At 37.6% G+C, this 12,944-nt stretch overlaps 1 protein-coding gene across 1 annotated transcript in view; it reads right to left on the minus strand.

The window, feature by feature from the left end:
* Pxdnl (peroxidasin like) overlaps positions 1-12,944 on the minus strand; it is a 141,473-nt gene that overhangs the window by 9,777 nt on the left and 118,752 nt on the right. The window contains 1 exon segment of the mRNA XM_020187732.2: positions 10,995-11,124. Within this exon segment, the coding sequence (XP_020043321.2) occupies positions 10,995-11,124 (130 nt within the window).

The following is a 12,944-nucleotide window of genomic DNA, read 5'->3' on the forward strand; positions in this document are numbered from 1 at the left end:
CCAATATGACTAGTATATTCATCAAAAAGAGAAAACTTGAAAACAGACACATGCCCAGGGAAAGCACCCATGTGAGGATAAAGACAAAGATCTAGAAGCCGAGATAACCCAAAGATTGCCAGCAAACACCACTAGAAGTTTGAGGAGAGGCATTGAAATATTCTGCCTCACCACACTCAGAAGGAACGAACCTGCTGACACCTTGAACTTGGACTTCTGGTCTCCAGAACTGTGAGACAACACATTTATGTTGTTTAATTTGTTCAGTTTGTCATACTTTGTTACAGCATCACTAAAAAATGAATACAGTTTTCATCAGAGGCTGACCAGAAACATTCCTATTCAGTATTTTTCTTTTAAAGGAAAAGTAGTTTTGGAGATTCACATGTGTAAATCTTCTCTTACTTAAGAAAATTTAATCATAAAGTCACCTTAGGTTCAATCAGAAGGATAAATGATCTCAGAACTTATCATTTTTGTAAAAATGATCTAGAAAAAAATGTTTGCCCTTTAAAAGGCAGTATTCCATTTTATAGACAAGTTACTTTGAATTGAAAAATCCTTAATCGCATGTGTTTTCTTTTTGTCACTGCTACAAAATACCTGAGATAATCAACTTCAAAGGAGGACAGATTTAGTTTGGCTATGGTTTTAGTCCTTGGTCTCTTGACCCAGTTGCTCTTAGGCCTATGGTGAGGCAGCACGTCATGGTGGAAGACAGCTGCTCACCTCATGGTTGCCAGGAAACAAAAGTCAGAGGAATGTGTTGGGCCCCAGATTGCCTTCACCAGAATACTCCCAGTGGTCTGCTTCCTCCTCTGTGACCCAGATCTTAAAGGTTTCATCCCCTCCCAGTACTGTCATCAGCTAGGGGTTGCACCTCAACACATGAACTTTTGGGGCCATTTAAGATCCAAACCATAACATCACAATTTGCTAAAAAAAATCACAATTCCAGAAATTTTAAGTATTTACTGACATATTTGGCAGAATTTCGGTTATTTGTATTAAGTGGTCATTTGTCCCTGAAGCTTACTCAATTTTGTGACCAAAGTTTCCAACACTGAAGTAGCTTGTAGCATAGTGTGTTGTTTTCTTCACACTATCAGTGGTCCTCTCTGTTGAGTTCTTCTCTAGTCCCACCTGCTTACTCTTGGGAATGAATGCCCCTCTCTTAATGATGTAGATTTGATTCTATAACTCACCCTGACTGCTAATATTCATCATAATTTAGATTAGTTTTCAACACCCATTTCCTTCTATCTCATGAAAATTATATTCCAGATAAAGATGGTGCTTTTAACAAGCTATGGAAAAGAGACTCAGCTGAGCACCAAAGGGCATAAAACATGAGTAAGAAATAAATCAATCTTATTCTAACCTCCTGACATTTTAGGTCATTACTGTAGCATAGCTTAGTAAAACCAGCCTAATACATTGCTTAATCTGGGTCATCCTGTTAGATAAACAAGTAAACAAAGAAATCTAATCAAAACAATAATTACTAGGTTATTTTCTTCATTGATGATCTTGGTAAACTCACACAAGTGTTTGTCCAAAGCTATATGAAAGGGTTAGGAAGAAGTTTAAAGAAGTTTCTTGTTGAATAATTCATGTTGACAGAAATCTTTGAATGTAGAATTAAAAGCAATAAATAGAAAAGAGAGCAGTACTGTGACTACATAAACTTGAATTTTAAAGTCCAAAGTAGTATAAGATTCATTTTTGGAAGTATAATAGGTTTGTTCAGATTACCAAAGATCTATCTCCAAAAGTCTTATGTGAGAATGCAGCCTATAAATCTATAGAGCCATATTTACAAGATGCAAGGCCTCTGGTGCATACAGTCTCTGCTGCTTCTGTGTTAAAATAGTCAAAAAGTTGTCTGTGTTCAGAAATAAAATGAACCAAAAATAAACGGAGGAACTCCAATTTTAGCTCCAACATGTAACAAACTTGCAAGTCATTCCTCCTATCCTTACAAGAAAAATTGGACAAACTGAAAATCAATTTTTCTTGGAAAACTTGGGTCATAGGGCAAACCACCTTGCAGAAATCTGAGAAGACAGGTAGAATAAAAAGACACACAACAACCAAGACCTGCTTGCTTTGAGCAGACTGATTGAGTGTGAAAGCCATAAACTGAAAAGAACACTGATGGCTAATTTTATGTGTCAACTTAGAAGAAGTTTTTTGAAGAAATTTACCTTTAAATTGGAGAACTTTGGATAAAGTAGACTGCCCTTCACAATGTCCGTAAGCCCCACTCAATCAACTGGAGGCATGAGTAGATAAAAACGGTGGCTTCCTGAGCAAGAGGAAGTTCTGTAGCAGACATCCTTCAAATTTTATCTACACTATCAATTTTGCAATCTCAAACCTTCAGACCTACACTTCAGATAGGACTTGCCATTCTTCATAGTTGCAGGAGCCAGCATTGTATAATAAATACATACCTAAGTAATTAAATCCTATTGGGTCTGTTTCTCTGGAGAACCCTAATTAATGCAAACCCTTAAGTGGTAATTTTGATAAACTACTGGAGATTGAGTGAAGACCTACATAGATGTGACAGGAGGCTAGGAGCTGCCATTTCATGGATGTCCCCACCCACTTAGGAGCTTTAATGCAAGGAACCTAAGGACAGTCTCCACAGAAAAGCCAATAAACATTCCCTCTTACCCTATCAGGGAGAGGGGAAGAGCATCCTTTGTGAAACACACTCAGAGCATTTTTCATAAGAAATGCCTATACACCAAGAGGAAGAAGTTTGCCAGGACACAGATCTAAAACCTTAACCAAACTAGGAGAAAGAAATTCTAACCCTCTTCATTCTTATCCAGGCTTCTTGACTCAAAGGAAAAGGCCAAAATAGAAGCCAGAGATCAATTCTTCCATGAAACTGAGTAGGATGCCCCAGTCAGGGAAGAAAATTAGAGATGGGGAGAGAAAAGTCACCACATTAGAGAAACACCTGGGAAGGTCACAGACACAAGATACAGACCCACTAAGAAGCCAAATTTAATCAGAAGATAATATAATACCTCTCTCACACACCTAACCAAGTCACCAATAGGATTCCTGCATTATAGCAGTGGAATACTGCAGAAACAGACTCTCTCTGAGCAAAAATGCATTGGGAGGCCAAAGTCAGTAGTAGAAACAAAAACAATGATGCTTGAGGAATTTAAAGCCATGACACCTACAGTTATAGGAAACATCAAATACAGCACAACATTCAGCCTGTTCAATATAAAAATCTAAAGCTAAGCCTATCTACTGCCATTCCCATGGCCCAAGATATCACGTCTGGCTTTAAAACAAATTTACAAGGCATGATCAAAGGAAAGGAAAAGATAGTCTTAAAACACAAAGCAAATATCAAAAACCAAATCAGATGTGACCCAGATGTTGGAACTATCAGGCAAGCATTTGAAAATAACTATGATTAAGACGCTCAGGACCCTACTGGAAAAAGTAGACTACATTCAGGAAAAAGGATTGGTAATGTAGGCAGAGAGATAGAATCATTGAGATATAAAAGGAAACACTAGCAATCAAAACATTGTAATAGAAATGAAGAATGCTTTTGATGGCTTCATCAGTAAATGCATTATTAAGGTCTCGCCAGAGAAACAAAGCCAGTAGGATATATTATTTATCCAGCTGATTTATTGTAAGAAACTTATTATAAGGTATTAGTGCTTATGATTATGAAGGCTGGGAAATCCTACGTTCTTCCATCTGCAAATTGGAGACCCAGGAAAACCCATGGTATAGTTGAAGGGTAAAGAGCCAGAGAGACATGGTGCAGGTCTTAAGCCAAGTCTAAGGACCTGAGAACTAAAGAGGAGGGAGTCGAGGATCCATGCACCATCTCGAATAGCAGAGGTTCCTTTTCTGTAAGCTTTTACTTCATTCACATCCTTGACAGATTGAGGAGGACCATCTGCTTACTCAGGTCACCAATTCAAATGCTAATCTGTTCTAGAAACACCCTCACAAACAATCAGAAATAATATTTACCCATGATTCAGCCAGGTTAACACGTAAAATTAACCATCCTATTGAAGATGGTCATGAAAAGAATCAGTTAACCTGAAGATACATCAATACAAAAATAAAGAATTGAAAAACTAACAGAAAAATATAAGGACAATGTAAAATTTTTAGTTATTTGGGTTTCAATTCTATATGATCTTTGAACTGACTATTCCATTTCTTTAAAATGATGCATTAGTTTTCTAGAGTCAACATGACAAAATACCACAAAGTAGGTGGTTTAAATGGCAGAAATTCATTTTTTCACAGTTCTAAAAGCTGGAAGTTCAAGATCAAGGCACCGTCAAGTTTGCTTTCCTCTGATTGACTTGCAGATGACAATCTTCTCACTGTGTCATCATGTGACATTTTTTCTGTGCAGGCACATGTCTAATGTCTGTCTGGTGTCCTAATCCCCTTTGTTATAAGGATGCAGTCTCTTGGTTAGGGCCCACCCTCTCAGCCTCATTGTAACTTAGTTACTGCTCTAAAAGCCCAGTCTCCAAATACAGTCACATCCTGGGGTGCTGGGAATTAGGGATTCAGCATGTGAGTTGCAGGTATACATCTAAGTATATACACTAAGTGAGTACTGGGGAAATGTTCCCATCTTTACAATATTGGGTTTTCCAATTACTACACATCTATTGTCTTTTCATTTGTTTAGGTCTTCTTTGATTTTTTCCAACAATATTCATGGATTTCAGAGTTACAGATTTATCCTTCTTTTTGTAAATTTTATTTCTGAATATTTTACCATATTTGATGCTTTTATAAATGCAATATTTGCATTAATTTTATTTTTAATTACTCTTTCCAAGTGTATAAAAATACAATTAATTTATGTATCATAACTTTGTATCTTGCAACACTGAAAGACTTACTGGTTCTAATAAATTATTAAAACTATTATAATGATTGCTTAAACAAAAACTAGTGCATTCCTTTGGATTTTGCATATACAAGACCACATCATCAGTAACTACAGACAATTTCACCTCTTCCTTTCTAATTGTAAAGGCTTTTACTTAATTTTGTTTCCTAAGTACACGGCTAAAAGCACGCATTGCACTGTTGAATAGAAGTGGCAAGAGCTGACATCCTCATCTCGTGGAGAAGCACTCAGGCTTTCCTCATAAATACAAAATTGGCTCTGGGTTTTGGGTAGTTGAGAAAGTATTCTTTTAGTCTTAGTTTATTTTTATGATGAAAGGGAGTTGAATTTTGCAAAATTATTTTTCCAACATATTAAGAAAACCATGTGTTTTGTCCTTTATTCTCTTGATATAGTTTATTACACTAATTGGTTTTCAAATGTTAACCCAACATTGCATTCCTGGTTTAAGTCCCACTGGGCCATAATACATAATCCTTTATCTATATAAATACATGCCTATGTGTGTATGTGTGTGAGAGTGTGCGTATATATTCATAAACTCTAGGTATATATAGTATATTACCAAGGAGTTTTGAAGTCATATGAGGTATAGGTGTGTATTTTTGTTGTGATATCTTTGTTTTGATATTTGTATGATGCTGGCCTCATAAAATGACTTGAAAAGTGTCCATCTCTCCAATTCTGGAGAAAACTTTGTGAAGAATTGGTGCTAAATTTTCTTTAAATGTGTGGTGGAATTCACCAATGAACCTAATCTAGGCCTAGATTTCTTTTTGTGAAGAGTTCTTGTATTCTAATTACTAATTAATTCAATTTCTAGTTTTTAGGTTTATTTTTGTTTTCTGTTTTTTCTTGAATCCATTTTAATACTCTGTATTTTTGTAGGAATTTGTGCATTTCATTTGTCATTTTTCAGAGTCCTTTTAAAATCTTTTTGTTTCTGTTATGTCCACAGTAACAGTACTTCCTTTGTTCTTGATTTTAGTGATGTGAATTATCTGTCTTTTCCTCTGGGTCAGCCTAGCTAAAAATTTTTTCAACTTTATTGTTAATCTTTTCAAAAAGCCAGCTTTTGGCTCTTTTGATTTTCTCTATTGTGTCTGTCTCTATTTCATTAATGTCCACTATAATCTTTAGCTTTCTGCTTGCTTTCAGTTTAGTTTACTCTTCCTAATTTGTTAAGGGGGAAGTATAGGCTATTGATTTGAGATGTTTTCCTTTATATTTTCCCTCTAAGCACTGTATCAGCTAAATCTCGTATGTTTTGCTGTGTTTCATTTCAAGTTACTTTACTTCCTAATTTCTTGTGTGATTTCTTATTTGACCCAATGAGTAAGATAACATTTAATTTCCATACCCTTCTTAATTTCCCATAATTCTTTGGACTATCTATATGTAGCTTAACTCAGGTGCATCAGGGAACTAGTGTGCTTCATTCCCTAGTAACACTTCCTTCTCTACCATTCAACACCTTGCCCATGTAGGCCATAGGAAAAACCTTGGAATATAGCTAGAGCTTGATTTACTATGGCTGCTTTTAAGCCTTATTTCCTGCCTATCTCGGTTACCTCTCTCCTCATCTTCATAGTCTCAGGAGGATATGCATCCTTTTGTTGCCTCTTTTAATCGTACAGGTGACTGCCTTTTTCAAACTTGGGTTGAATTTCCCTTTCTCAAATGACGGTGACTTACTGGTCTCTCTGTCCCAGACCTTCAGAGAGCCTCCTCTGTCCATAGCACAGGAGCACTGTCATGAGTTTCATCATAAGAACCTCAGTTCCGTCAGGAGCCTCACATCCAGGTGGAGTTGCAATGACACATTCAATAATCAGGTTCTCACCACTCTGCTGCACAGTTATCCTTCCAAAAAGTGTCTGTTTTTCTTTGTTCTAAGATCGTCACCATAGCCTGGGCCACAGCATTGTACTTCTGGGTGACACAGCAGGCCACTATGGCCACTTTTGTATTACTTTGTTCAGTTAACACAAGCAACAAGACAGCATTCTTCTAATGCAAACATAAACACCATGCCTGCTCTTCAACGCTCCTAACCACTTCCTCATGCACTTATAGTGAGTAGAGCATACTCAGTGTGAGCCTAGGAGAGCATCCTCACTGTGAGCCCAGGAGAGCATCCTCACTGTGAGCCCAGGAGAGCAACTTCACTGTGAGCCCAGAATAGAATGCTCAATGTGAACCTAGAATAGAATGCTCACTGTGAGCCCAGGAGAGTATCCTCAGTGAGAACCCAGAAATTTCCTCAGTAGGATCCCAGAAGAGCATCCTCACTGTGAGCTCAGAAGAATATCCTCAGTGTGAGCAGAGAAAAGAATCCTCTATGTGAACCCAAGAGAGCATCCTCAGTGTGAGCCCAGGAGAGCATCCTCAGTGTGATTCCAGTATCCCCTTCTCATCTGGGCACTGCCTCTCCTGACTCATCTGGAGCTTTTTTCTCATTATTGATTAGGTGACTTACACCCAAAGATGCAGGACTTCATTCTGATCTTAACATATGCCATATTAATATCGCCCTTTGAAATTCAGAAGAGAACCCACTTGGGATTAATAAAGTGCAGTGGCCAAACTACTGATCCTCATCTCTCCCCATTATCTGTTTGCATACAAATGGTCCCTGACTATGCTGCTTCAACTGAACGGTGTTTTTACTTCCTACAGCGCAGAGCAATATGCACTTAGGAGATACTGTACTTCAAGTTTTGAAGTTGGATATTTTCCAAACTAGAGAATAGTACCATCCTCTCTCGTGATGCTGAGTATCAGCAGGGAGCTGAAGCTCCCAGTGAACCCCACCATCACAAAGGGCAACAACCACAGTGAAGTGTGTTGCTGAATGATGGGGGTGGTCCATAGGTTAGGTGTATTCAATGAGCTTTTGACAGGATATTTTCAGTTTATGATGGGCTCTTAAATGTAGCTTCATTGTAAGTTGAGGAGCATCTGTATTTGTCTTAATTAATGCTAGTGTTCTACTATAGTGGTCACTATAGTTTGCAACAACTTTTTAGGTTTTATAAATAATCAGAAGACAGGAGTTTGTAGAGTCTTCACACAAAAGATATGGGGAATGTTTAAGGAGATGGAAATGCCAATTATCCTGATTTGATCATTATACATTGTGTACATACATCAAATTACCATACTCTGTGTACAATTATTATGTACCAATTTAAAGTTAATTTTAAAAAACAATTAGCAATCAGAACAAAGATTCTGACTTTATGATCATAAGGCATCATTCCAGCCTTACCCAATACCCAATTAATTACCAAATTATGGAAAATCGCATAAACATGCACTCTGGCTTGTCTATTGTCAATTTATTGTCATAAGCAGCCATCCTTGTCCACAGCTCTCAGAAAACCATTCCTGGTCTCTTTCTTCCCATGGTTCTGGACTAGAGTATACCAGTGAGAGACAAGGAGAAGTCATTCCTGATCTGAAGCACAGTTGTAGCAGATATAGAAGCCAGGGCTGTGACTGAGGATCCTGCAAAGATCGCTGAGATGTGCCGTGGCTTCCTGTGAGCTCCTGTGAATCCAGCAACTTTTAGCAGCTGTTTCTTTGACCTCTGTTCCCCTCATTGATGTGGCATTCCCTATCTTTTTGTATTAAAAGCCATTTTATGCTCACTTTTTCATAAAACAAAGGGTTTGAAAGAACAAATACCCCCCACACACACACCCAGGACTTGCACTCACACTGATGAACCATCAAAAAGGCCAGAAAGTTGCACATGCTGCAGACTGAGAAATACCTTTCTCTAGCTAACAGGCTCACTCTCACAATCTTTCTTTCAACATGGGCTGCCAAACTTCGATCTTAGTACAAAAATGAAAAATTAGCAGCAAATGCAAATTTTGCAAATCCTGAGAGGTTGCTATGTATGAAAACATCCTTTGCCCTCAGAAAGTCTGTCTTCATCACCCAACACCCTTCTGAACACTCCCTGCTCTGGTGGAGTTGCACCTGGGAGTCACCCAGGAAATTTACTCTGCTTCCATCTGCTGGCCATTCTAGACTCTTTGTTTTTCTCAATTCTCTTTGGTTAATCTGGTTGGTTTGGTGTTTCAGTTACTGTTCTTCATTGCTGGTTCTATGACAAATTCACTTACGTATCTGAATCAGGTCTTCCATCCAAGTACTAACCAGGCCTGACCCTGCTTAGCTTCCAAGATTAGACAAGATCAGGTGCATTCAGGGTGATATGGCTGTAGACTGAATCATGTCAACAGATATTTGCTACCTGACATTCAGGATGCACTACCAGCAACTTCTTCCCACTTGTGTGGTTTAGCTACAGCTCAGGTAAATTTCTACCTCTACCAGAGTTCACAGCACCTTCCATCTCCCTCTTCCAGTCTTTGCCAGATTATAACATCCCTTGGATTCCTGATAAGCCTACAGCTAACTCTTTGTGGCCCCACAGGAAAAAGTTGATTATTTTTGTACCTAAACTACATCAAGCACTGAGAATACCCCAGTGAAATCAGCCCACCTACTAAGAAACTTACAGTGGGATGGAACATAGAAATTAAGCAGGTAGAAGTACCTTATTTTTATCTATTTAGAGATCTGTGCTAATTCAAGATGTTATTGGAACAAAGAAAAGGGATCAAATGCAGTTTTGGGGTAATCTGGGAAACTTTTAATCACTACAGTACCTGTGAAAGATAATCACCACCAGTATTTAGGCCAAATTAGACTGAATCTTCATTTATGGATTCTACCTGCTTGCAAATTCATGAAATAAATTTATGGAGACAGAGTTTGCTGTATGTTGGGTAGATTAGTGTGCAAGTCACTATGCTTACCTTCTCTAGTCAGCCTGAGGACTCTTCCTGCTAACATACCTTCTCTCTTCTCTGACACGTTAACTCACTGCATAGGAAATCAGGTTTCCCAACTCAGGGTGAAACAATGAAACAATGAAACAATGTCTCATCTCTTTCAGATCTATGTTCTGGTTGAGATTGGGCAAGTAATCTCAATGATCATGAATCACAGTCAAGAAACAGCACTGATGACCAGAACAGTGATTCTGACCATGATTGCAACCAGCCTCACTCTACGGTGTGAGCTTATTGGTGCAACACATAGCCAGTAACAACATATCTCCACACAGGGCCAAATATACTCAGATGCTAGAGGAGCAGGAGTATTTTAAGGGGGTTCCAGTTCACGAAATGCTTCTGCTAGGTGACCTCATTCAATTCTTATGGTAGCCCTGATACTCTGGATGAAGACACTTACTCTGAATGGTTACATGAATTGCCCAGACTTCAAGTGAGGGCACAGCTTCCTGGCCTTAGACACGGGGCTCCTCCCACGTCTGCTGGATATGTTGTTTCCAGAGCTTTTGGTAATATGAAGAGAACTCTGTGCCTGATATATATAAGTTGGCACCGTGCCCTGAATGAAATCACATTCTATTTCCAAATGAAAGCATTTCCATGGCCATTTCTAACACAAGCGTCTTATTGATATGTTCCCACATTTTAAGAAAAACCAATGCATGAGCCAGAACAACTGAGCAAACAAGCAAAAGTGCAACAAAGTGTGTGAATTTTGTTTTTAATGCTTTTCTTTCAGAAAAGGAAAGCCAGAGAAAACAGTCCTGTCTTAAAAACTTCTTTGACTCCATCCAAGAAAAACTAATAAGAACATTACATGTTGTGTCTTTTGAAAATTATGTACATCTTGTAGGGCTGAGGAACATACTCAACCTCCCCATTATTCAGAAGTGCTCTCGTGAAGAACTCAGAAACACTGAGCAAAGCACCTTGTCTATCCTAATTCCGTGTATTAAAGATATTGGCCTTAGGTAGCAAAGATGAAGTCTTTTGCATCTCTGTGATGTGAGCTTTGCCAAGTTTCCTTTCTCCCAACTTCCCTCTTATTAGAATGAAACGTCCTGCCTATGTGGTTATTGTTCTGATAATGTGCTATGACTCTGAAGAACATTGGACAGGATCTTTAAGTTTAGTCATTCCAGTGTGTTACAATAAGGGTGTGTTACTTGAGGGAGAACACGAACCTGCTCTCTGAGCGCTGTGATAGTTCTTTGAATTTCTACTGCAAAATTGCTGAAATCCTGGGCCAATTTTGTTTTTGCCAGAAGTGTCACATTTTTAGCATCTTCATCCATGTTCAAGTTATCTTGTTGCCTGTTTGTGCAAGAAACACATATAATGATGAAAAATATAAGTTGCATGAGAATTTTTAAAAAAACAATAAATATTCCTTATTCCTTAATTTAGAGAACACAAAGTATTGTGATTGGTGCTCTGTGTGATCACTAAAAGTAAAAGGTCTGAGTAGAATTAGGAATTTAAATTAGATGGCATATAAGATTATAATCCATTGTCACATCAGCTTCATGTAATTTATCTAAAACGACAAAGAAGTATTCCTTATGAAATAAAGGGGATGTCATACTGTATTACATATATAGTTAACATATTATTTAGATCTCAAAGTGTTCCTTTTGCTAATGAATTGTTCATTTCACTTTACACAGTGAAAGAGAAATACCAAATTAAATATTACATTTTATGCAGTACCCAGGTGGGAAAGTTGCTTGTTCTATTATGAATTCATGGCAAGGACTCAATTAAGAAAAAGGATACTATGTCTGACTAAAATCTGATCTGAAATTGGATGCAAAACAGCTCAGTACTATTGATAATAAAAAGAAATCAACAAGCCTTGGGTTGAATTTATATGTTTCTTGCAGCTTAACAGAAGTTCTCAAAAATCACAGGCAAATGATTAGCTAGGGAAGTAGAATTTCAAGTTCCATCCATGTAAGATTAAGATGTGTTGTTAAAAATAGTTTTTATAGCTCTGATTTAGTTGACACGGTGCCTATGTCTCAAGTTTTCAACTTTTTTTCAACAATTGTTAAAATTTGATACTTGAGGATCCATTGTGACTTCTAAAATTATTCTGCTTTGGTCTTTTTAAACTATGACTATTATTGTTCAGTAAGAAACTGACTTTCCAAAAACAGTACACTCTATGAGCTGGTAAAATAATTTTGAAATCAGAGACATGTTATAGAGCTTGCATCAGTTGCAGAATTTACAAAAGGGAAACACTGAAAAAGGACACGAGTTACCAACATCAGCCCCCTGGTTCTGGGCAACTAGTCCCCTAAGACACTGTGAACCACATGCTACACACGAGTTTTTACTATAATGATGAGTTAAATTGACTTAGGTGTACAGTGTTTGAGTGTTAGTAGGGATAATATTAATAAAGCTGGCTAATATTTATAAAAAATGACCAGACACATTTATTTGCATAGTGCTATCATCATGTGCCTAATAAAAGGGAATTTAATCACATAGAAGCCTGGGTGCAGGCATGAAGACATAATCAAGATTCAAAATACCAAGTGTGGGAAGATGGCATGTGGCTGATGTCGGCCAGACGGAATGCTGTGTGGTATTTATAATTTAACAGGAACACACTGGGCTTATTCTATGTATTGGAATTATGCTAAGATAGATGGGTGCAGGAGATGAGGGGGCATCCATTAGGTTTCTCGCATTCTCAGGGAAAAAAACTGGCTGATGAACAGAAGGAAATATATTATTTGTGTTAAGAAGACAAATAAGCATAACACTCTACGTAGAGCCAATAATCTGCATTTTTATGCTTTTTTTGAGGTATAATTGATATTAAAAACTGCACACATTTAATTTATACATCTGGATGAATTTTAACTCATGATCCTATAGTCAAGGCACTAAATGTATCCATCACCTCAAGAAATTTCCTTAAATTCTTTTGTATGTGTGCATCTTTTAATAAAAATCATCTAAATTCATAAGAAAATTGATTGATATTATCAAAAAAATTCACAAATAAATGCAGAAGTGATTTATGCCTGGGGCAGGGGTGGGGATGAGTCAGAAAAGTCAGAGAAGGATCCCATTCCATGTGGTCAGTGTCTGCTGTGTGCCAGACGAGAATCTCAAGA

The sequence above is a fragment of the Castor canadensis genome, chromosome 3, assembly GCF_047511655.1.
Source record: "Castor canadensis chromosome 3, mCasCan1.hap1v2, whole genome shotgun sequence".
NCBI classification, from domain to species: domain Eukaryota; kingdom Metazoa; phylum Chordata; class Mammalia; order Rodentia; family Castoridae; genus Castor; species Castor canadensis.